The sequence below is a fragment of the Canis aureus genome, chromosome 11 (genome assembly GCF_053574225.1).
Source record: "Canis aureus isolate CA01 chromosome 11, VMU_Caureus_v.1.0, whole genome shotgun sequence".
Lineage (NCBI taxonomy): Eukaryota > Metazoa > Chordata > Mammalia > Carnivora > Canidae > Canis > Canis aureus.
The window spans coordinates 24848454-24871255 of NC_135621.1; the positions used below are offsets into that span (position 1 = coordinate 24848454).

The 22802-nt window shown below is 52.4% G+C and overlaps 1 protein-coding gene across 4 annotated transcripts in view; it reads right to left on the reverse strand.

Annotated features, from left to right (window-relative positions):
- The window catches only part of MPPED1 (metallophosphoesterase domain containing 1), a 77722-nt gene that overhangs the window by 38821 nt on the left and 16099 nt on the right, over positions 1 to 22802 (reverse strand). For all 4 annotated transcript variants that reach the window (XM_077914196.1, XM_077914199.1, XM_077914197.1 and 1 more), the window contains exon 3: positions 16896 to 17077. In XM_077914196.1, the coding sequence (XP_077770322.1) occupies positions 16896 to 17077 (182 nt within the window). The remainder of the gene's footprint in view (positions 1 to 16895; positions 17078 to 22802) is intronic.

The following is a 22802-nucleotide window of genomic DNA, read 5'->3' on the forward strand; positions in this document are numbered from 1 at the left end:
TGCAAATGAGTGAAGTTGGACTCCGGCCACACACAAAAATTAACTCAAAATGAACAAAGAGCTAAAACTACAAAATTCTTAAAAGAAAACATAGGGGCAAAGCTTCATGACATTAGATTTGGCACCTGATTTCTTGACTATGATACCAACGAGAGAAAAAAATACCTCTAAATTAAAACCTTCTGTGTATCAAAGGATACCATCAACCAAGTGAAAAGCAACCCACAGAATGGGGGGAATATTTTAAATCATATTTCTGATAAGGGGTTAATATCTAGAATATATAAAGAACTCTGCAGAATTCAACAACAACAACAAAAAAAATGCAAAGGATTTGAATAAACACTTCTCCAAGGAACCCATGCAAATGGCCAATGAGCACATAAGATGTTCAAACATCACATTTTCAGGAAAATGCAAATCAAAACACGGTAAGATACCTCACACCTATTAGAATGGCTATTATCAAAACCCCAGAAAGCAAGTGTTGGTGAGGATGCGGAGAAATGGGAACCTCTTGTATACTGTTGGTGGAAATGTAAAATGGAACAGCCCCTACGGGAAACAGTATGCCAATTCCTTGAAAAATTAAAAATAGAACTAGCATCCAATCCAGCAATTTCACTTCTGGGTATATGCCCCCAAAGAACTGAGAGCAGAGTCTCAAAGAGATATTTGTACACCCGTGTTCATATGGCAGCATTATTTACAGTAGCCAAAAGGTGGACCCAACTTGAGTGTCCATCGATAGGAGAACAGATAAACACAAGGCAATATATCCACACAATGGAATATCATTCAGCCTTAGAAAAGGAAAGGCATTTGTTCTGACACATGCATGCATCGTGAAGATATGCTCAGGGAAATAAACCAACCACACGAGACCAAATACTGTATGAGTCTACTTATATGAGGTACCTGGAGTAATCGAATTCATAGAAACAGAAAGCAAGGGGGATCCCTGGGTGGCTCAGTGGTTGAGCAGATATCTGCCTTTGACCCAGGGCGTGATCCTGGAGTCCTGGGATCGAGTCCCACATCAGGCTCCCTGCATGGAGCCTGCTTCTCCCTCTGCCTGTGTCTCTGCCTCTCTCTCTCTCTCTCTCTCTCTCTCTCTCTCTGTGTGTGTGTGTGTGTGTGTCTCACGAATAAATAAATAGAATATTAAAAAAAGAAAGAAAAAAACAGAAAGCAGAATGGTGGTTGCCAGTGGCTGAGGGGAGAGGATATAGGGATTTATAGTTGATTAGGTATGGAGTTTTGGTTTTATAAGATGAAAAAGTTCTGGAGACAGATGGTGGTGATGGTCGCACAACAATGTGAGGGTATTTAACGCCGCTGAACGGCACACTTTTTTAAAAAGTTAGAATGATAAATGTTATGCATATTTTAACCACAAGTTAAAAATCTTTTTAAAACCTCCAAGGAAGAAAATTAAGGACCCTGAATCCCAGACAACTAGAACTGTGAGCAGGTAAAATTATAGGTTCCTGGGACCTTCGAATCCTAGAAATGCTTTTTTAGAATCTTACAGCCCTTGAGGCCAATCATTCTGATCATGGAGGCAAACAGTTTTAGAACTTCAGAGGTCATCATGGTTTAGAAGTGGAAAGGGACTAAGTGGCCATCTAGAGCCTCAGCCCCCTCACCTCCATAAAGAAAAGTCCTGGCCAAGAAGCTTCAGGACAGGAAGCCCATACCTGCTTCCACCTTACCAGATTTCCAGTATGGATTTCTCCCAGAGTTTGACAGCCCTGGATGAAAGGCAGGGCTACAGGGTCAGATCCACGGCCCTTCTGTCACTGAATATTTTTCCAAAAGGTTTCACAGGTGCCTTCTGGCTACAAACAGCCCAAAGCAATGGCCTTTGCAGTAGCCACTGAAATAAGTATTAAAAAATTATAAAGGCTACAGGTTCCTATTTTCAAAATCTTTCTTTGTAAAACCTACCATTTGCAAGCTAAAAAGACATTTTGGAATGTTAAGATAAAGTAAAATCATCTTGCACTCCTGTTTATCTACTCCTTTATTCCACAATCCTTGTCCTTGGCTCTAATTAGTGCTGGGAACTGGGAAGAGAGCAGTCCAGACACAGTCCCTTCTCCTGCCCTCTGGTGTGGGAAAGACACAGGCAAGCAGTTTGGGATCTGTAGTGGGGGTGACACCAAGTCATACAGAACCATACAGCTCTCCTTTCCCTGACCAGGAGTAAGGGAGGGCTCTGAAACGGTGGATGAGAGACATAATCATAGAAACATGTACCAGGGATGAATCGCAGCTCCCCAGGCAGACAAGGTAGGGAAGGGGCATCAAGAACACTTCATACAAGCAAAGGCTTGGAGGTGGGAAAATCCACCTGCTAGGTATTTGGCAATTGCTTAGAAGTCCAGGGCAGGGGCAGCCCTGGTGGCTCAGCGGTTTAAGTGCTGCCTTCGGCCCAGGGCATGATCCTGGAGACCCCAGATGGAGTCCCATGTCGGGCTCCCTGTGTGGAGCCTGCTTCTCTCTCTGCCTCTATCTCTCTCTGTGTGTCTCTCGTGAATGGATAAATAGAGTCTTAAAAAAAAAAAAAAAGTCCAGGGCAGGAGAATGGGGTGGAAGCAGGCCTGGGAGGGACAGTTGGGATCACACCCACAGGGGGCCCTCCCTACCAGGAAAAGGTCTGGATTTCACCCAGGTGACAGCAGAGAACCAATGAAGAGTGCTAAGGGAGGAGGGGACACAGTTGCATAATGAATGAAAAATTCTTTGCAATGCCGATACGACAAATGGTAGTCCAGAAAATGACTACTTTGAGAGGTTGGGCATTACCAAAGAAAGCCCCGTTTTGTCAGTTCGATGCTTCCCCTTCAGTGTCGTGGCTGTCAAACCAGCCCAGAATTAGCTCCAAACGGCCTTCGGTGAGTCTCAGATCTTCATTTGCATCGTGCACACTGGCAAAGGTGTGAAATTCGTCTTCTTAAGAGAAAAAAAAAAAAAAAAACCTATATGCTTTTTAAAATCTGCTTTCCTTTTAAAAGAAATTTCAAAGAACTAAAGTCTAACTTCTAAATATCTGATCATTAAAAAAAAAAGGCCTCCTTGGATGATATTAATAATAACCATGAAAGCTGCCGTCAGCTTAGCATCTACTTTGTGCCGCACTTTAGATGCATTCACAAACTTCCCACAACAGAAACAGTAGCTGAGTCTACCATGTGTTTACCCTGTGCCAAGCCCCATGCTGAGCCCAGATCACCCCTTGCCTCACTGAGCTCTGTCAACATGAGACCCCTTTTACAGATGAGAAAACTGAGGCCAGTCTGTCCAGATCAGTGTGCTTGGTTAGGCAGGATCCCAACCGCAATGTCATATCCAATCCACATGATAGCTCCACAAAGAAAGTGGATCATCCCACTTGGTACCCCCACTTGTAGATGAATACAGGGAGGCATAAAATTAATAATTATCTCAAGGCTGCCCAGAAGCTTGGGCATGTGGCCAGGCAGCACTGGGGAGGGGGTCCACTTGCTGCTCCAAAGGCGGCATCCCTCTCACTGGCTCCTCTCTCATGTAAGGAATCTGATTTAATTTATAAAAGATAAAGGGCGCACGGTGGGGGGGGGGGGGGGGGGGGGCTGTCCATGGTGCTGAAGTGTAAACATGCATGGGGCCCAATGGGATCCCTCCCTAGACCTTTGTGGGGTGTTGGCAATAAAAGAATAAACAATTTAGTACCAGGTCAGGTGGGGATAATGGATACGGAACAAATCAAGCCAGGTGAGCTGGACAGGAAGCATCGGGGTAGGAGGCCTGACCAATCCAAGGAAGATCTCTCTGAGAAGGTGTCATTTGAAAGCCAGGACCTGCATGACCTCCAGGAAAGCACAACCCCACACTGGACCTTAGTCTTCTCGTCTGTAAAGTGGGGACAACATTACAAAGAACCCAGGCTGCTTGTTGCGAGGGAGCAAACAACATGAAAGTACCTTTAAACCATAAAGTGCCTTTAAACTGTAAAGTGCCTTAAATTGTTAAGTGCCTTTAAACCATAAAGAGCCATCCAGAGGAAGTCATTATTGCTATTATGTCCCTATAAGACTTGGAACCAAGGCTTGGTAGCAAAATGTGTTTCGAATATGAAGTATAAGGTATTGGGCAAATTTTCACAGCCTGTCAGCACCTTAAACATGACTTTGGTTGGTTGACCCTGATGCTATGAAGTGTTACTCCTGGTCACGAATACCGAAACAGTCTTGAAAAGGAGTGATTTGCTAATTGAAAATGCTAGGATTTTCTGGATACACAGGGGAAAGTCCCACATTAAAAAAAAAAAAGTCACCTTCGGTATTAAAAAAAATAATAAAAATTTAAGAAAGAGCATAGACCCTGGGTTAGAATCCTGATTCCACTTTTATTTACCGTATGATCTTGGGCAAGCTCTTCACCTCCCCAAGTTCAGTTTCTTCATCTGCAGAGGCATTAATGGCAGACACCTCAAGGGGTTGTCTAGCTGTGTCATCCCGTACAATAGCAATTAACCCCCTGTAGCTATTTAATTTCAAATTAATTATGATGAACTAAAACACAAAAGTCAGCTTCTTGGGGATCCCTGGGTGGCTCAGCGGTTTGGCGCCTGTCTTTGTCCCAGGGCGTGATCCTGGAGTCCTGGGATCGAGTCCTGCATCAGGCTCCCTGCATGGAGCCTGCTTCTCCCTCTGCCTGTGTCTCTGCCTCTCTGTGTCTCTCATGAATAAATAAAATCTTTAAAAAAAAAAAAAAGTCAGCTTCTCGGTCGCACTAGCCACATGTTAAATGCTCAGTACTTGCATGAGGCCGGTGACCACCGTACTGGACCGAGCTGGTCTATGGCTACTACTCACTGCCTGGGAGCTCATAAGAAATGCACAATCTCCAGCCCATCTCAGACCTGCCAAAATTGGGATCCACACTTTAACAAGAGTCCCTCTCCAGCAGCTTCTCACGTGCCTAAAGTCTGAGAAGGGCGAGCTGTGAGGCTTATGCGAGACACCAGGTGGGGAGACGCCCCGTGAGCAGGGGCAGCTCGGGAAAAACAGCAGCAGTAGGACAGGGCCGTTTCCACACCCTCTCTAGGTGGTGATCACAATCTCCAAACCAAACCCGACACAGAGCTTCCGATAAAGTCTATGCTGAGTCTGGGTGCAGGAGGCAAGCGGGGGAAGGTGCGGACAGGGAAATGGTGGGATCTTCCAGACATTTCAGAAGTTTGTGTGCACACGGGGATGGAATATTTCATTTCTGTGCTAGCCAGGATGTTCTGGCTGTTGACTATTCCTGTTTTGGAATGAAGTCCAGCATGAAAATGACATTTAAAAAAAAACCCACGGGCTTATTTCATATCCGAACTCGTCTCTCCACGTTGGTAGAAAAAAAAAAAAGAAAGAAAAGAAAAGAAGCACACCAGCAAGAAAAATCTTGCTTCTCCAACTCTTGAATGACCAAGCTGGTATTTTTCTACTAACCAACAATTCCCTCCAATGGTTCCACAGCCTCGAATGAGCACTAAGGAGTAAAGATGCCCTGCAGGGTGAAGAGGAGGGTCCTAGAGGGAAACCCAGCAAAGCCTCCGAGCCCCTGTGGTTATTAACACGTCATCCCTCCTCCCCACGACCACCAGCCTGGGAGGATCCATTGTACAAGCGGGGACCTAAGACCCAGGGCAGGTAAGTCACCTGCCCGTGGTCTCATACCTGGGAAGCAGGTGAACTATGACTTAAACCTAGATGGGTCTAACTTGGCCACAGGCTATCATTTCACCCCATCTCCATCATGCCATGGTGTTTTCTTACATATACGTCTCTTAGTGGAAGTCTTATTTGTTTTGCTACCTGTATCCTCAGCACCTAGCACAGGGTCTAGGACAAGAGAGGTCCTCAATAAATGTTTGTTGAGTGAGTGAACGATTGCAAACCGATGGCAAGACAGAGCTCCAGCCTCAGACCCTTGGTTGGCCTGCCCCTTCGAGCAGGAAGGCCTGAACCCAGCCTTCACTTGACCAAACACTGCCCAAATGCCAAGGCCTCCCTCAAGTATCACTTCCTACATGAAGCCGCCTGGCCTTCCCTACTTGGTTCCCATCCCCCATCCAGCCACTGCTTCCCCCACTCTCCTCCCTCAAGCCCTCCATGGCAATCCAGCCATGTGCCTCCCAGGGGGTCCCAAAGGTGTCACCAGCACTGCTAATTCAGAGCTGCTGCCTTTGCCCAGAACGCCCTCCCTGACCAGCTCCACCATTCAGTTCTTTGTTCAAATGTCACCTCATCAGAAGGTTCTGCCCTGACCCCTTATCCTGATTCTCCCACATACTAGAGCTCTCTTTACCCATGGCCTGTCCTCTGTTCATTCACTACCTCACCTCCAGCGCTTAGAGGCATGCCCAGCACCATAACAAGTACTCAGCAAACATATGTTGAGTAAACAATCACGTATAAACTGGAAACAATTATTATTAATAATCATGATGATGCCTACTTCAGGGCAGGCTTAAAAACAAATCAGAGGTGAGACATCAGACAGCAAAGATATATAAGATGGCAGCGAGGGGATGGGGTAGGTGCGTTCCAGGGACCTTCAGGGAAGAATGGAGGCGTTGATTAATTTTAGACGGAGTTAAGTCAGATGCATATTAAAAATTTATGAGTAACCACTAAACAAATTGAAAAAGAATGTAGAATTTCCAAATCAGTAGAGGGGAAAAAAAGAAACTTCAATCAATCCTAAGGGTGGGGGTGGGGCACACAGTGAATGGCAGAAACGGACGCATTTAATATACTGGGAAACACCAAATATTTGTTGTTATTATCCAAATACAAAAATCTTTACCAAGATCCTCCTACACAGAAAAGATAGGGACACATGTCTGGTGTTCAAGATACTCACAGCTGAATGAGATGGACACCCAACATGGCACGGGGATGGATCAGTCAGAGGGGCTTGCACATTTCCTCCTCTCAGTCATCAAAGCCATTGGTTAAATGCATCTCCCTTTTCACTTTGGCCCCCAGGAGGCTCAGTCTCTGATTTCCAGCTCACAGGGTCCATGTAGCCCCGGACCTTCCTTCTGAAGTACTCTAATTTCTTTTCTTTAAATCTTGGCTTTTAATTTATCATCAATATTCTACCGTTTTACTATTCTTACTATTTTTATAAACCATCTTAGGGGATCCCTGGGTGGCTCAGCGATTTAGCGCCTGCCTTTGGCCCGGGGCCTGATCCTGGAGTCCTGGGATCGAGTCCCACATCGGGCTCCCTGCATGGAGCCTGCTTCTCCCTCTGCCTGTGTCTCTGCCTCTCTTCTCTCTCTCTCTCTCTCTCTCTCTCTCTCTCTCCCCCCCTCTCTGTCTCTCACGAATAAATAAATAAAATCTTTAAAAAATAAATAATAAATAAAAATAAACCATCTTAAATCTTTCAGCACAAAATGGTACATAAATAAGCAAGCCAAAAAAAATCCCCCAAAATAACAAAATGAAACAAAGGAAGAACATTTCAGAGAGCCCAGGCTTTTCAGGGATGTTCATCTGTACCTTGTTTAAACATAATTTTGTTGTTGTTGTTTTTAACCTAAGGCAGAAATTTTTAGGACGGTGATATTGTAAAACATGTTTGAAATACACACACACATACACACACACACACACCAGTGGGTCTCATTTATTTCCAAAGCCAATCTGTTGTAAATAAATAATTAGCACTTAAGGGGTGCCTGGGTGGCTCAGTTGGTTGAGCATCTGATTCTTAACTTTGGCTCAGGGTTGGGAGGTTAAGCCCAATGTGGAGTCTACTTGAGATTCTCCCTCTCTCTCTCCCTCCTCCTCCTCCTCTGCCCTTCCCCCTTGCTCTCTCTCTCTCTCTAAAATAAATAATAAATAAAGTCTTTTTAAAAAAGCTAATTAGCACATAAGCACACCTTTCAAGGGACTTACACATACTGTAATTATGGCTACCTAACATCATTGGACCACAACTTAAAATTCTAGACCTTTTTTTTTCATCTTTATTGGAAGGTAATTTTCTTTCTTTTAGCCTCCAAAACACACTTTGGCTTTGTGATGATTTTTTTTATGAATATAGAAATTCAATTTTTAAAATGAACACCAAATCTCTGCCGGACCATTCACCCATTTTTCATCTGAGCATCAACCTTGCACTGAGGCGAGCACACGTCCATCAGTCACATTGGCCACTATGCTACCTGCAACCAAAATCCTCAGACAACAACCAGCTCCTGAGCAGAGCTGCCAGAAACGACACGGGGACCGAAGCCCAAGAATATTTTTGTATTAAATATTCAGTCTTGAGTCTTTGCAAGAATAACGTGTTTCTGGAAATGTCTGAATCAGGCCATGGTGTCCAGCTAACGAGCAAATGAACCAGGATCCATTTTAGGTCTACCGTATGTACTCAGTGATGATCACTGTAAGATTTTAAAAAACCGAAAAACAAAAAAAGTTGGCTGGACAATTTGATTCATGTGACTGCATTGTAAAATTTCTCTTTTCTTTTCTTCCTTTGCTTAACAAATACTTGTGGAGTGCCCGCCTCACGCCAGGCCCGCTTTGGCTCTGTGGACGCCAGGTCAGCAATCGCCCTCACCCTCCACCCATACCTCCCATCAGCCAATCCTGTGGATGTCACCTCCAAACTGCAGCCAAAGCCGGCACTGTGCTCTGTCCCCTCACCTGCCCCCAGGTCCGGTCCCAGCTCCCCCCGCCTCTCACTGACACCCGTATAGGCTCTCCTGGTGCCCAGTGTCCTCCTGGCCTGCCACAGCCCAGCTCCACCCAACAGACAAAGGACTCTTTCAAAACACTGAGTCGGACCCTGTCCCTTCCCTGCCTGAGCCCCAGTGGCCTCCTTAACATCTAGAATAAAATCCATGTCTTCACCCTGGCTGCGGGCTGCCGATCAGCAGGCCTGGGTCTCCTCCCTGGGCCTCCTCCCTGGGCCTCCTCCCTGGGTCCCCACCCTGGGCTTCCTCCCTGGGCCTCCTCCCTGGGCCTTTACCCTGGGCCTCCTCCCTGGGCCTCCACCCTGGGCCTCCACCCTGGGCCTCCATGACTACTGGGCTCAGCCTTGCGGGCCTGAAGCTACACACCAGGCAATTCAGAACTGGGTGCTTCTCAGCTCAAAACCCTTTTGGAGGTGGCTTCCCAGGTCACCTTATGTCAGATAAACCCCTGCCCCAGTCACTATCACCTCCCCTGTTTGTTGACCTGATTTACTGATCTAATCACCAAAATGATCCTGTCTCTTTACTTTGTTTCATCTTTATAACCCATCCTGCATTTGTCCTCAGGCCCTTGGGGCAGAGGCTGTACCTGTGGTGCCATCCTTGAACCTCCAACACCAAGCCAGCGAACATGATGGGCAGCTCAGACATGTATTGACTGGGGTGAGCAAGGACCCCTCCCCTGTCCTCCCACGGCCCCAGCCCAGCAGGGAGGCCCGACCCACCCAAGGCCCAGAAGCCAAGAGTGTGGACTGGGCACTATTGCCTGGACAGCTGGGTAGGAGCAGCACCAGGAGGGTCTTAATGAACACACAGTCCACATGTCACACTTTATGCAGGTTGGCCACTCAGTGCTCCGTCCCCTGCTCAGTGAAGAGGCTGTGGGTCCTGACCACGGATCATTGTGAGCCCTGTCCCTGCAGAGCCTGAGCAGCTTACACCCCTGGGGATTCGGGCCACAGCCAGGTCCCACCTTCACTCGCCCCGTCCCCATGTTGCCAGACAGTGCACTGGCTCTGTTGCCTGGAGAGCAAGCCGGCAGCGCCTGGCGGAACCCAGAAAGCGTCCCGCTCCACATCTGGGTGCACGGGGATGGGGGACAGTGCCAGCCACGAGTGGGAACACCCAGGTACTGTCTCTGCAGCCTGGTACCTAAAATGTGGGATGCCCCCCCAGAACTCCCCAGCAGCTGTCAGGAAGAACATCACGTGGCAAGTACGGAGCATGAAGCCATGAAAGTGGGGTGAGGTCACGGCCTAAGGGCGGCAACTAGGTGACCTGCACACAGGTGAGGAGTGCTTGGTGAGAGGAGGCAGGAAGGGTGGAAGGCAGAAAGTACAAGCTAAAGGGATAAGGATTACACGGCTGGGGACCGAGCTGAGGGTGACACAGGGAGGGTGGCTTCTCCCCACAGGAAGGGTGAACCAGGGGGACAACTGGGTGGCTCAGTGGTTGAGGGTCTACCTTTGTCTCAGGGCGTGATCCCAGTGTCCTGGGATCGAGTCCCCCATCGAGCTCCCCACAGGGAGCCTGCTTCTCCCTCTGCCGTGTCACTGCCTCTCTCTGTGTCTCTCAGGAATAAATAAATAAAATTAAAAAAAAAAAAAACAGGAAGGGTGGACCGGAGAGCGGGGACCAGCCACAAGCTGGGCTGCCCCAGGAAGAGAAGTGGCTGAGGCTGCACGGAAGACATCACTTCCCACAAATTCTAACAATCCCTGTGGCCTGGAGCAGCCTCCAGCCTCCAGCCTCCAGCACCCACCTGGGGGGAGGCCCAGCACCCTGCTCCTTCCCGGGGCCCCTCACCCCGACCTGGAGCCCATTCCATGGGCCACTGGACGGCACCACAAAGAGACAAAAGGACTGTGGGCAGCGCGGGTTTCTGCAGCCCTCGGGCCTTCAACATGCGGTGGCAGACGAGGCAGGAACCAAAGACTCCGCCTCAGAGTGATTTCTGCATTTCCCTTCCTCTCCCTGCCTCCCTCACAGATTTTAATTAAGGGTTTACTTGCAAAAGACCCAGCTCTATTTAACTAAATCCTTGGACCCCTTTTATATTGTCTTATATATCGTTTCATGCTAGGGCACCAGTAAAAAGTTAATTATAACTTCCAAATACTCCATTACCAGGCCCTCATCTTCCTCCCCTGCCTGATTCTGCTAAGGGTAGTGCCACTTAATTAACTGGTGTGTCGGGTGCTTTACAGACCTCTCCGCGCTTTATTCAACAAACACCCGCCAGGCACCAGGTAGGGCTGGGCCGCGAGACCCCCCACGCTGACCGGGGCACCGTGTCCACCCCCCAGGGGCTCACAGGATCCTGTGGGAGGAAGGCGAGCCTGGGTCCCCACAGTGGTTCAGCAGGTGACACAAGCAGGTGGAGGGGACAAGCAGACAGCAGTGGGGTCAGAATAACACTAAGTGACAGCCGATACCAGCCTCGGGGGGAAGGGAGAGGGCACAGGATCTGTGGATGGGGTTGGGGGGGTCACACTGGAGGGGTGTGTAGCCTAGGGGAATGGGTCACAGGTTTGGGACAGAATGAGCCTGAAATTCCAGTGGACGCCCAGGAGGAAGTGCCTTCTAGAAAGAGTGAACAATACACCAGCTGGATCTCAAAGAGAAAGCTGGCGGCGGACGGGGGGCTGGAGGTGCTGCGGGTCTGGGCTGGAGCAAGCGCTGGGGGCCCGAGTGACTGTCATCTGGAAAGAAGCTGAGGGCCCAGGCTGGCCCCACGGGGAGCCCCCTCAGGAGCAATACAAGGAACAGACAGGGCGGACACGGCAGTGCGAGAGGACGGCGGCGTGGGAGCTGCAGCAGAACCCAAGGGAGACGGGGCGGCGTCCAGGCCGGAGGAGAAGCCAGGAGAGGAGAGGAGAGGTGAGGACACGGCGCCAGCAGCCTCGGGGCTCACTCCCGGGGCCGGGCAGGGGGCTGAGGCCAGGGAGCTGGGGGTGGAGTGAGGGCTACAAGGCTGCAGGCCTCTCCTGGCTGGGGCTGAGGAGGCCAGCCCGGCACCCACTAGTCAGCGAGCGAGCCCCGTGGCGCTGGGCAACTCGGCTCATACGCTGACAGGTCTTGAGGGCACGGCCGCCACTCAGAGCCAAGGGCCCGGTGTTTGCACCCGGGGTCAAATGTGCACGGTGTCAAGGCCCCAGGTCAACCAGCACCCTGGGAGGTAGGTGCTACTGGGGCTCAACCTCTCCTCCTGCCCTCAGCACCCCTGGCCTCGGGGGACCCCACATCTCCACGTGGCCCTCCTTGGTTGGGTTCCAGATCCCTGGGGGCCTCAGCTCCTGGCCTCATCGTGGAGACCCCAACTCAGGCTCTGACTCTGGGTCTCCTCAGACTCACCCTAAGTTCCAGTGTTGTGACAGCCAGAGCTCACGCCCTTCTGCATTGCAGCCCTGCCCTCCTCTGAGCCCCTCTTACTGCAGTTCCCACCCAGCGGCAGGTAGTCCGCTGCACACCGCCCTGCTGGGGACACAGGGACGGGCTCCCGCTGCACCAGGGTGCCTCTCACTCCAGTCATCCGAACCCACAGCCTCCGTCCAGGGCCCAGTGCTGGCCGCTGCTGGGGATGAGGCTCAGCCCTACCCACCAGGGACCGACAGTCTGGGGGGGACAGGGGCACGAAGGCACAGACAAATTCCCTGCCACGAGGGGAGGGCCACCACCAGGGCCTGAATGGGGAGCTCTGAGTGCACAGTGGGAAGGGCGACCGGTGCTGCCACACGGGGTGGGGCAGGCTTCCCAGACGCCGGGGGTGGGCCGGACTCCGGAGGGGGAACGCTCCCCACTGACGGGAGAGCATGAGCCAAGAGTGGGGAACAAGGATTGCAGTCAGCCAGTGCGGCTCGGGTGACACTGAGATCATTGGCTGTGGAGGAGCAAGGAGCTTCTAGCACATTCTCGTCCATTTTCAGCCAGTTTTGCCCTTCTTTTCACTCTTCATAGCCAAAAAAAAAGCCTGTCCCTAGCAATTTTTTAGCTGTTCACTGGAACATTTACAAATCAAGCTGGCATTTCTATTTCATGAATATATTTGGTCTATTAATGGCCAACAGGAAAGATATTAATGGTCTCAGGAGAACCCGGTCACCCCCCAAAGCCACCCCCTCCAATGAACTCATTCCCACAGAACCCTGCAAGTGGGCAAAACATGGGCACCACTCACAGCCAAGCCCAGGGCAGTGCACCTGCCGCAAATTAGAGTCAGCCTGAATTTAGCCACACGCCTCCAGTTAGGCGCCTAAACTTGATTTATAAAGAAGGCCTCTATTAAGTTTTTAAATCTCCTCTTGTCCATCCGGGGGTGGCCCCTGGAATATGGTTTTAAATGTTTTCCATGACATCAATGAACAAGGAAGAAGCCGGCTGTGAATTTCAAACCGATAACTTTCTTACCCGAGGAGAAGAGCCTGGGCCAGTGGGGCCGTGAGGTGGGTGGGACCCTGCTGGCCTAGGGAAGGGCTTCAGGAGACCTCCAGAGTGGCTGGGTGACACCAGGACCCACCCCCATCCTGGGACACACTCTGTACCAGATACTGGAGAGGCCAAGATTTCTTTAAAAACAATAAGATAAAAAAATAAAATAAGATCTTACTGTTGCCTCCACACAATGCCAGCAGAATAACACATGCTCCCTATAGAAAATCGAGGTGGAGGAGAGAGAAAACCACAAAGAGGAAAATCTCCCATGATCCTCCTGCTCAGACATCAGTTCTGGAACATTCCAGACACTTTGCCCTCACTGGCCTCCCTGCTTCCACTCTAACTCTGCAGCCCAGGCCTTTGAACATGTTTTTAAAGGTCACCCCCCACACACACACAAACCTCCCAAAATCCCCATCACACTTAGAATCAACCCCAAACTCCAGTGTCCGGCCCACAGGCCTATGTGAGCACCAGCCTGCCTCCCCAGATGCAGTTGTGTCCCCATCACCAGAATGCCAGCCTGCTCGGTCCCTCCCGCCCCATGTCACCCCACAGCCCGCGACACAGGTGGCACGTGGTGGGTTCTCAGTGAAGCAGACTGAATGGGTGAATGAGTCCTTCCTTCTGGTCGTTCCTCTGTGTGTGTGTGTGTGCATGCGTGTGTGCACGTGTGTGTAAACTGCAGACATAGCTGAGAACATACAGCAACGCTTCCCACAAACTCCACAAACTTTGCACAAACTGCTCAGCGACTTCCCCCATGGCTCAACCTCCTGACCAGATGTCCCCTGTCCTGTGGGACCCGCCCATGACGCCTGTCTCCACCCCAGGGGGGAAATGCCAGCTCGCGGCAGCCACTGTACCATGTAGCAGCACTTCACAGTTTACAAGATCCGATCAATTCCTCCACTCAAGGGAGCCTGCAAACAACCTACCTCCAAAGAGGTAGCCTGGCTCCCGGCATCTAAGATGAGGCCACTGAAGCTCAGAGAGGTCATGTGGCTTCTGTCATTACCTGGGCAGGAAGCAGACCCAGGACATCTTGCCCCACATGGCGACGTCTACACCTTTACATTGGATCAGAGACATTTCACCATAAGAAGAACAAGAAAGGAGATGGAGGTGAGCAAGAGCTCAGCTCCGGAGCCCAACTAACCGCCAGGGTTACTATCTGCATGGCCTTGGATGAGTCACTTCCCTTCTCTGGGCCTCGGTTTTCTCCTCTACAAAATGGGGACGATAACACCTCCTGCCTCATTCTGTTGTCGGGAGGATTAAATGATCTGATGACACACCCAAAGGGCATAGAACAGTGCCTGGCACATATTACCATTCATCAAACACTAGCTGTCTAAAAAAGCACATGCACAGCTGCCCGGGTGGATGAACCTATGTGGACCTAATGCGTGCACCGCCCAGCTCTCAGCCACGATCACATCCCGGGAGACCCGGACTACCAGCCCACGGAGGCTGAGTCGTACTTTTGTAAAACAGGGCAGCCCAGGTGGCTCAGCGGTTTAGCGCCACCTTCGGTCCAGGGTGTGACCCTGGAGACCCGGGATCGAGTCCCACATCCAGCTCCCTGCATGGAGCCTGCTTCTCCCTCTGCCTGTTTCTCCTGCCTGTGTCTCTGCCTCATTCTCTCTCTCTCTCTCTCTCTCTCTTCTTTGTGTCTCTTATGAGTAAATAAATAAAATCTTTAAAAAAATAAAATAAAAAACAGGCAGGTCCCCAAAAAGTCCGCTCCTATTTAAATGTTCGCTCATGTGCGAATTCCTTACCTCTTGGTCAAGTAGAAGAGGGGCCCCCCATTCTTGGGTCTGAGCCCCCCGACCCCACCCCACATGAATGACAGGCCTTGGCACTTCAACACTTCGAGGCAGCAAAGGGGAAAAGCCTGGGGGAAAGGAACCCTTTCTGAAAGGGAGACCCCTCTGTAAGCTCACACCCCTCACTCACCACGAGCCAGGCAAATAGATCAATCCAGCTCCAGGTGCAAATTATGAAGACACCCCCCCCCCAATTCCCGTGGCACACTGTTCCAACTTCCGTGAAGAGGCAGGTAGAGCCATCTTTCTAAAATGCCCACCTTACGGTCCTGGGCCCCGGACCCCCAGTTCTCCTGAGGCTCAGAGTCGTGGCCGGCCCAGCCGTCTTTTCCAGGGCCCTCACCCATAGTGCCCCTTACACCGGCCACAGCGCACGGCGACTCCTCTCATGCCTGCCACACGCCTGGCCTCAGCTGCCCCCTTCCCTGCACCAACAGTACGTGGCACCGTCCCTACCACACAGGTAGCTGTGGGGTGCGTTCAGCCACTGCAGGGGATGGGACCTCGTGGGGGGCCGGGGCTCGTCGGAAACGGTCCCCACCCTTGAAAACCTCGGTCGACATCCTCTACTGCCTCATTGGGACAAAAACAGCCCCTGTCCCCAAATTCACCTGGTTCCCAAAAGTCACTTATGCTGGTACACACAGCTGAGTGCCCACCCCAGCATCGCCGTTCCCAGAGTCATTCATTCATTCATCCATTCATTCATTCGCCCATTCATTCATGCAAGGGGACACAATAAAGCGACACACCAGGTCTGGCCCACAGTGGGAGCCTGGCATCTGCCTCGGACACGGAGTCTTGGCTCAGTCAAGCGCAGCCTCACATCCTTGAGGACCCACAGCTGGGGGGGTGAGATGCCAGCGAGGCTCCCTTCCTAGGAGGCAGCACGGGGGCAGGTAGGAGCCGGTGGCAGACCCAGCCTGCATGAGCTCTCTGCTCTCTCCCACCCGGGCCTTCACACGTTTCAGCCCAAGCAAGGCACTTGATCAGAATTTCCCATTCGAAAAATCAATATTTAAAGCTCCAAGCCTGCCAAGCGGAGGGGAAGGCCTTGCTTGTAAATATTTGTCTCGACTGGCAGAGCCAGGCCTCTCGCTCACTGCAGCCTCCCCGCGTCGCTCCTGGCCCTCTGCTCACGAAGCTCCCAGCCAACAGCGCAGCGGGAGGGACCCGGGGGGGTGGGACCGGCTGGCGGGCCAGCAGGCCGGGCTGGGCACGGAGGTGGCCGGCTCTGCACCCACACCTCCAAGCCCGGAAGCTTGTAGCGAGGACCACTGGGGGCCCTCTGCAGGCCCCGGCAGAGACAAACCCCCTCTGAGGTTTCTCTGGATTCCAAGCAAGCCGCTTCTCCCAGGGGGTGCTCCACATTTCTATCTCTTTTGTTTGGGAAGAAAGCAAAAAGCTGAAGACAATTCCCTGGGGATGTGCTTATAAATCACCGCCCAGCATCGCCCACTGCGTGGGACAGAGCTCCGCAGCCCCCACCAACAGCTGCCCCTGGGGGAGCCTGCACGGGCCCCCTGCTGGCAGCCAGGCCCCCTCCAGGGGGAAGCCGGCACCATGGCGGTGGGTGGTCCATATGGCCGAGTGCCCGCCCCGGCATCGCCATTCCCAGAGTCATTCATTCATTCACCCATTTGATCATTCATTCACCAATTACTTATGGAATACCTACCTGTACCAGGCACAGGGGCGTGCGGGGGGCTAGACACGCAAGCAGACGTTAACAAACCTGGGCAAAATCCCCTCGGGGGCATCTCCCAGGCCAAAAGGATCGAGTGCTGGGGTAGGAGATGGCGAGGCATGACAGAGTGGGAGGACAGGGAGGGCTTCACGGGGCAGCAGAGCAAGGCCACCTCTTGCCCAGCACCTACCAAGCCACTCGTTGAACTTCTTCACCTCACTCGGGAGCCCCAGCTCCGTGAAGTCGCCGGCGTGGATGAGCACGTCGCCATAGGGCATCTGGATGGGGTCCGTCCTTGAGTGGGTGTCAGACACACAGACGAAGCGGGTGTAGCCAGGAGGCTTGGGGGCATCGTGAGGCACGGGGTCCACCCTGCAGGGAGAGAAGACACTGCAGGTGCTCCGTGTCTGGCCCGTGGCCAAAGCTGCAACTCAGCCCCGTCGGCTCAGACCCCATCCACCCCGAACCCTCAGGAGTCTGAGTGCCAACTCTCCAGCTTGCTAGCCGGGCAATAACGGGTGTCCCCTGGGCCTCAGTGTCCCCTCTGTAACACGGGGCCCTCGGAGGGCCCACGGAGGTGGGCACAGTGTGATTGTGACAGCTAACCCTCCTTCCTATCACCCCCTGCAGGGCCTTTTTAGATGTTTTTTCCCTATTTGCTCCCCTCCCAGGAGATTTTAACACCACAGATAGCTCTCTATCTGTTCATGCACTCACTGTATGTCTATCTGGGCTTTATAATAAGAAGAATAAGCTTTTCTCACCCCCCAAAAGCCAGTTTCGCCCCTCAGGGGTGCCATCAGCCCCATCAAGAATGCAAGGGTTACAGCCTCTTGTCCTAGTGAAGGAGCTGACTACCCCCACCCCCACCCCAGCACGTGCGGAGCACACACCGCATCTGGGGAGAGCCCATGTAAAAGCAGGGATTTCACGGGAGCACGTGAAACCAAGGCACGAAAGGTAGGCAGCGGCTTTTCTAAACTCTGAGATGGTCCCATCATTTTTAAAACGAGAGCTTTCCAGAGGCACCTGGGTGGCTCTGCTGGTTAAGCATCTGCCTTTGGCCCAGGTCATGATCCCGGTGTCCTGGGATTGAGCCCCAAGTCAGCTCCCTGCTCAGCATGGAGTCTGCTCATCCCTCTCCCCCCACCCACTCATGCTCTCTCTCTCTCTCTCTCTAAGTAAATAAAAGCTTTAAAAACATAACAAAAAAACAAGGGCTTTCCAGGGATGTGTAGGAAAAGTGTCCTGGAACCAGAAGACCAGGCTTCGAACCCCAGCTCTCCCACTTACCACTAATGTGTGACCTTCCACTTGGCCTTGCTCTGCCTGCCTGTAAAATGGAGCTACCTCACGAAGCAAAAACTACCAGAAAATTAAAAGAGCCGCAGAAATGTTAACTTCTTGCTTCGGGAAGCCCATCGTAGCCCTCTGGCTCTGCAGACAAGACACCGAGCAAGTGGCCCCGGGCGTCCCAGGGAATAAAGGTAGACTGAGGGACACGAACCCAGCTCTGTGCTTCCCAGTGCAGTACTCCCCCCACCACGCTCAGCCTCCTCAGCTGAATGATTTCGCCAGGCTCCAAACTCTTAAAAACAACGCAATGACATTTCAACGAGCAGCTCTCTGCAAATGAGTATGCCGCTCGAGGAGTTGTGTTTAAATCTAATTATGCGGCAAACCAAAAGCGGTACCATATCAGTTACATAAATACTTTTAAAGACATCTTTCTAATTATCCTTTTTTTTTTCAGACAATATACTTCGAAGAAATTTAATTAACACCTTACGAGAGACGTGGGTTCAGCATGCTAATGTGCAGGGAGCATTAGCACGCTCTATCCACCACAGTCGGAGGCGCCAAGCCAGCCTCTCTGCGTCTATCACGGTGCCCGGACGGGAGGGCGCAGGCTTGGCCCTTGAGGGGGGTGGTCAAGGCAGGTTAGACCCCCTCACAGGTCAGAGCAGGGCGTGACCAGGGAGAAGAGGAAGATTCCCTGACTCGGATAGTGACCAGCAAGAAGGCCCTGGGCGCTCTTCCTCCTTGCTCTGCATCCATGCATCCATGCATTCATTCAGCCCAGCACATTCCGCCCACCCACTGTGGGCCAGCCTGGGGCTCAGTGCTGGGGGATGAGCCCGGCCTGATCCCAGGCCACGAGATCACAGCCTGATGGTGAAGACAGACTTGGCCAGGCAGTGACAGTAAGGCCACCAGCTTTGATTGGGCGATAGAGAAGCTGGGAGCCAGAGAAGGCCCAAACCCAGAGAGGGGCCCCCTAGAAGCTTCCTGGAGGAGGTAGGACCTGAGCTGGTCTGGGAGCTAAAATCTCCCTCCCATCCCTCTGTCCCTTCCCTCCTCCCCGCCCCTGACCCTCTGACAGACAGTGTGGCAGGTACCAGGCCTGTGATCACCTGTACGTCCTGCCTGCCCCAGCACAACGGCCTGGACCAAGGGCAGCCGATTGCTACTGGGCTCCTGTCCTGGCATAGGAACATGAGTGAGCCAATCAGATTCATTCACTCATTCATTTATTCACCCCTATACACACTGAGGTTGTGGGCATGCCACAAGGTGACAGAGGCGCAAAGAGACAAGAGAGAGGAAGAAGAGAGAGACAGGGAGCAAGATGCCACCTCCAGAGCCGCTTCTGGTCCCAACAACCTGTCCTCCCGTGAACCCTTCAGCAAGGAGCCTGAGCAGGCCTCAGCCTCACCTGCCATCAGCCAGCCAAGAGCAGCCCGAGTTTCGGGGCTCCAGTTGGGCTGGCCCGCTGCTGGAGCCCAGGCTCTTTAATTAACTGTGTGCTTATTTCCATCCACCCCGAGGCTACTGAGCTCAGTGAGGATGCAAACCTAATAATCCCCAGAGAAAAAAATAAAGACTCTCACTTCCCTGCAGAGTCCTCCAGCTATTTGGCTTGTAACAAATGCTCAACCTTGAAATAATAACAGTCATGAGACGGGTGCTTGATGCTTCCCAGAGATCGAGAGCTGGTCATCAGGTAAGTGCAAGACATGCAATCACTGTCTTCACACTCACAATGACCAGGCGGGCAGGGTACTATGGGTGTGCCCATTTCACAGATGAGGACACTGAGGCTAAGAAAACATTCGACCAGGATCTCAGCCATGGAGGTTAGTGGAGCTGCAATTTGAAGCTGGTTTTTGGTTCCAGGACTCACACCCGGCTGGACTATTTCCAGTTCCAGCTCATTTCATTCAGTCAACCTGTGGACAAATGCTTACTGAGTGCCTCCCAAAGGCCAGGCCCCTGCTACTCACAAGGGATATGCCTGTGGACAGGATACCCACTAAGGTCCCCTCAGGGAGCTCCCAGAAACCCAGACTGGAAGTGTTCAGAAGTGAAGAAGAACAAGAGTCAAGAGAAAGAAAGAAAGAGAAAGGAAGAAAAAAAAAAAGAAAGAAAGAAAGAGAAAGGAAGAGAGAGATCATCCAAGAAGGTAGGGGAGCTTGACAGCATAATTTAACCCCTAGATCCAGCTGTATCTGAAGCTGGATCCAAACATGGACTTCTTCACTAACTAGGTGAGCCAATAAACTCTCCTTCATCCTTAAGACGATTCACATTGGGCTTCTGACACTTGTCATGCCAAACCCTGGCTAACACCTGAGTCATGGCAACCCTCGGAAGTTATTGAGGTTGGAAAAGTTAGTCTCGTATCCAAAGCCCTGGCTAGCACGTTAAAGAGTTGATTTGAACCTGGGTCTTCACAACAGGAATTTGGACATCTGACCTCAATGCCTTCTGTGCAGGAGAAAACAAAGCAAAGTGGTTATTCTCCAGTGATATTTCTGCAGGGGTTAGAGAAGTGACACCTGTAGCTCTCTCTCTGAGACCTGAAACCTGTCGCCACCTCTCCCCTGCCCAACACAGGGGTCACGGTGGCAGGAAGGGCACAGAAGAGAGAACACGACCTCTGGCGCCCAGACCTAGGCCGGCACCCTCACGGGATCACCTCTCCGTGCCCTGGACCCTCCCAGCCTCCAGGCCACTCTCCAAGGTGGGGACGGCCCGCTCCCTCCTGGAGAAGGTGTGAAAACTCAAGGACCTTCGGGGTGGAGAGCTGGATATGAGTGCCCCCCGCAGCCGCTCCCTGGGCCCTGGCTCCGTTCTCAGGGCTCCATCACCCGTGAGCCCCTGGCTCCCTGGAAGTGTGGCTCCTGGACCCAAAACCCACGGACATCAGAAGCCAGGGGCCATTCCCTCTGTCATCTCCACTCCCAGGGAAATGGGGAGCTCTGAAGGCCAGAAGTGGGGGGCAGAGGACTTCCTCCTGCAATGAGGTTCAAACTACACATCCAGATATGTGACCGGGCATCAACCGCAGTGTTTCCGAATAGCAGAGCCTGGGGCAGCCCGGGTGGCTCAGCGGTTTAGCGCCGCCTTCAGCCCAGGGTGTGATCCTGGAGACCCGGGATTGAGTACCACGTTGGGCTCCCTGCATGGAGCCTGCCTCTCCCTCTGCCTGGGTCTCTGCCTCTCTCTCTCTCTCTCTATGTCTCTCATGAATAAATAAATAAAATGTTTTCAAAAAATAAAAAAAATAGCAGAGCCTGCCAATCCCATCCCCTCATTCTACAGTGTGGAAACTGAGTCCCAGAGGAGGGGCAGTGACCAGTCAGCTCAGAGTCACAGAGCTGCCCAGCGCTCTCTTCACGAGGCCGCTGTTTGGAGGTGACCCCACCAAGCTGCCCTCCTGAGTCCCACGCCTCCCTTCTTTCCCCTGGGCCTTTCTTTGGCTGGTCCTTCCAGCCCAGGGGTTATGCCGCTGCCCCCGGGAAGCCCTCCCTGATCTCCCCCACTCTTCCAGGGCCGTACTCCCTGCCTTATCCTCACTCCCTTTTCTTTCTTCTTCCCATCTGCCCGCCATGCTAGGCTCCAGGGACCAGCCCCATGCTGGTGGCAGGGAGAGACCCTAGAGCTGGGGCCGGGTTCGAGGGAAGCAGGGATCCAGTCTGAAGAGCCGTCAGAGGGCCTTCCCGAGGAAGTGACAGCTGGGTGAGATCTGAAGAATGAGTCTGTGTTGGCAGGACAAAGCGTGGGGGGCGGGGGTACAGCACAGAAGTGACAACATGTGCAGGGACTCGAGACAGGAAGAGGCCCAGAATGTTCTAGGCTTAGTCCTCTCTCCTGCTTTCTCCCTTCGGCCTCCCTGGGCTCAAGGTTGACCCCCACTGTCTCCTGGGGGCCTCTCAGTGTGAGGACAGGCTGGGACCACAGCCCACCGTTGAGGGATCGACGCCCAGACCTGACTCGGCTGGGAGGTCCAGCAGCCGGACACCAGGGGCGTCCCCAGGCCTGGCCACAGCCACCCTCCAGCCACACTGCTACGTTCCTCAAGCCGTGCTTGGAGGCCTTTAACTGGGATGACGCAAGTCTCCACCAACAGGATTCCATTGAAAGGCCAGAGGGAAGAGTCACTGTGCCGGGCACCAGCCCCCAAGGCACCTCCAGGGCAGACCCTCAGGATAACCCCGTCCATCAAGCCTTCTCACCGGCCACCGGGCCACCAGGCCACCCAGGGCAGAGACCCAGGGCTCTCCCTAGGCCACCACAGGGTTTCTGGGCCCTCAGGGTGAGGGGTCTTTGGTCTTGGGGCCCTGAACCCAGAGGCCCAGATCCAGAGATTCATTACTCAGGCAAAGGCGGCCTCATCACCACCGGGTCTCTGGGGGCAACCACATAAATCACACAGCTCAATCGGAGGCCATGTTTGGGTTGTCACTGTTGTTATTAAATATAAATTGTGGATTTATTAAATACGGCCCCCATGCTCCCTCACCCTGGAGACAAAGCCCAGGGCAGTGATAAATCACGTGTCAGGAAGCGGCATCCATCCTCCTGTCTCTCCCTCGACGGAGACTCGCCATGGAAACCTGCACAGCCACCGCCAGCAGCCCGCATGCTTCCCTCGTGCTGGGTGCCTGCAGTCTGGAAGAAAGGGGGTGGGAAGCAGCAGCCCCCCAAGTCCCTGCATGGCCCTGGCTTCACCCGGCTTTATGTAAAGTTGTGTTTCAGAACCGGGCTGGCCTGAGCAGGCAATGAGGGAGCACTAGACCGGGAGCCCAGAACC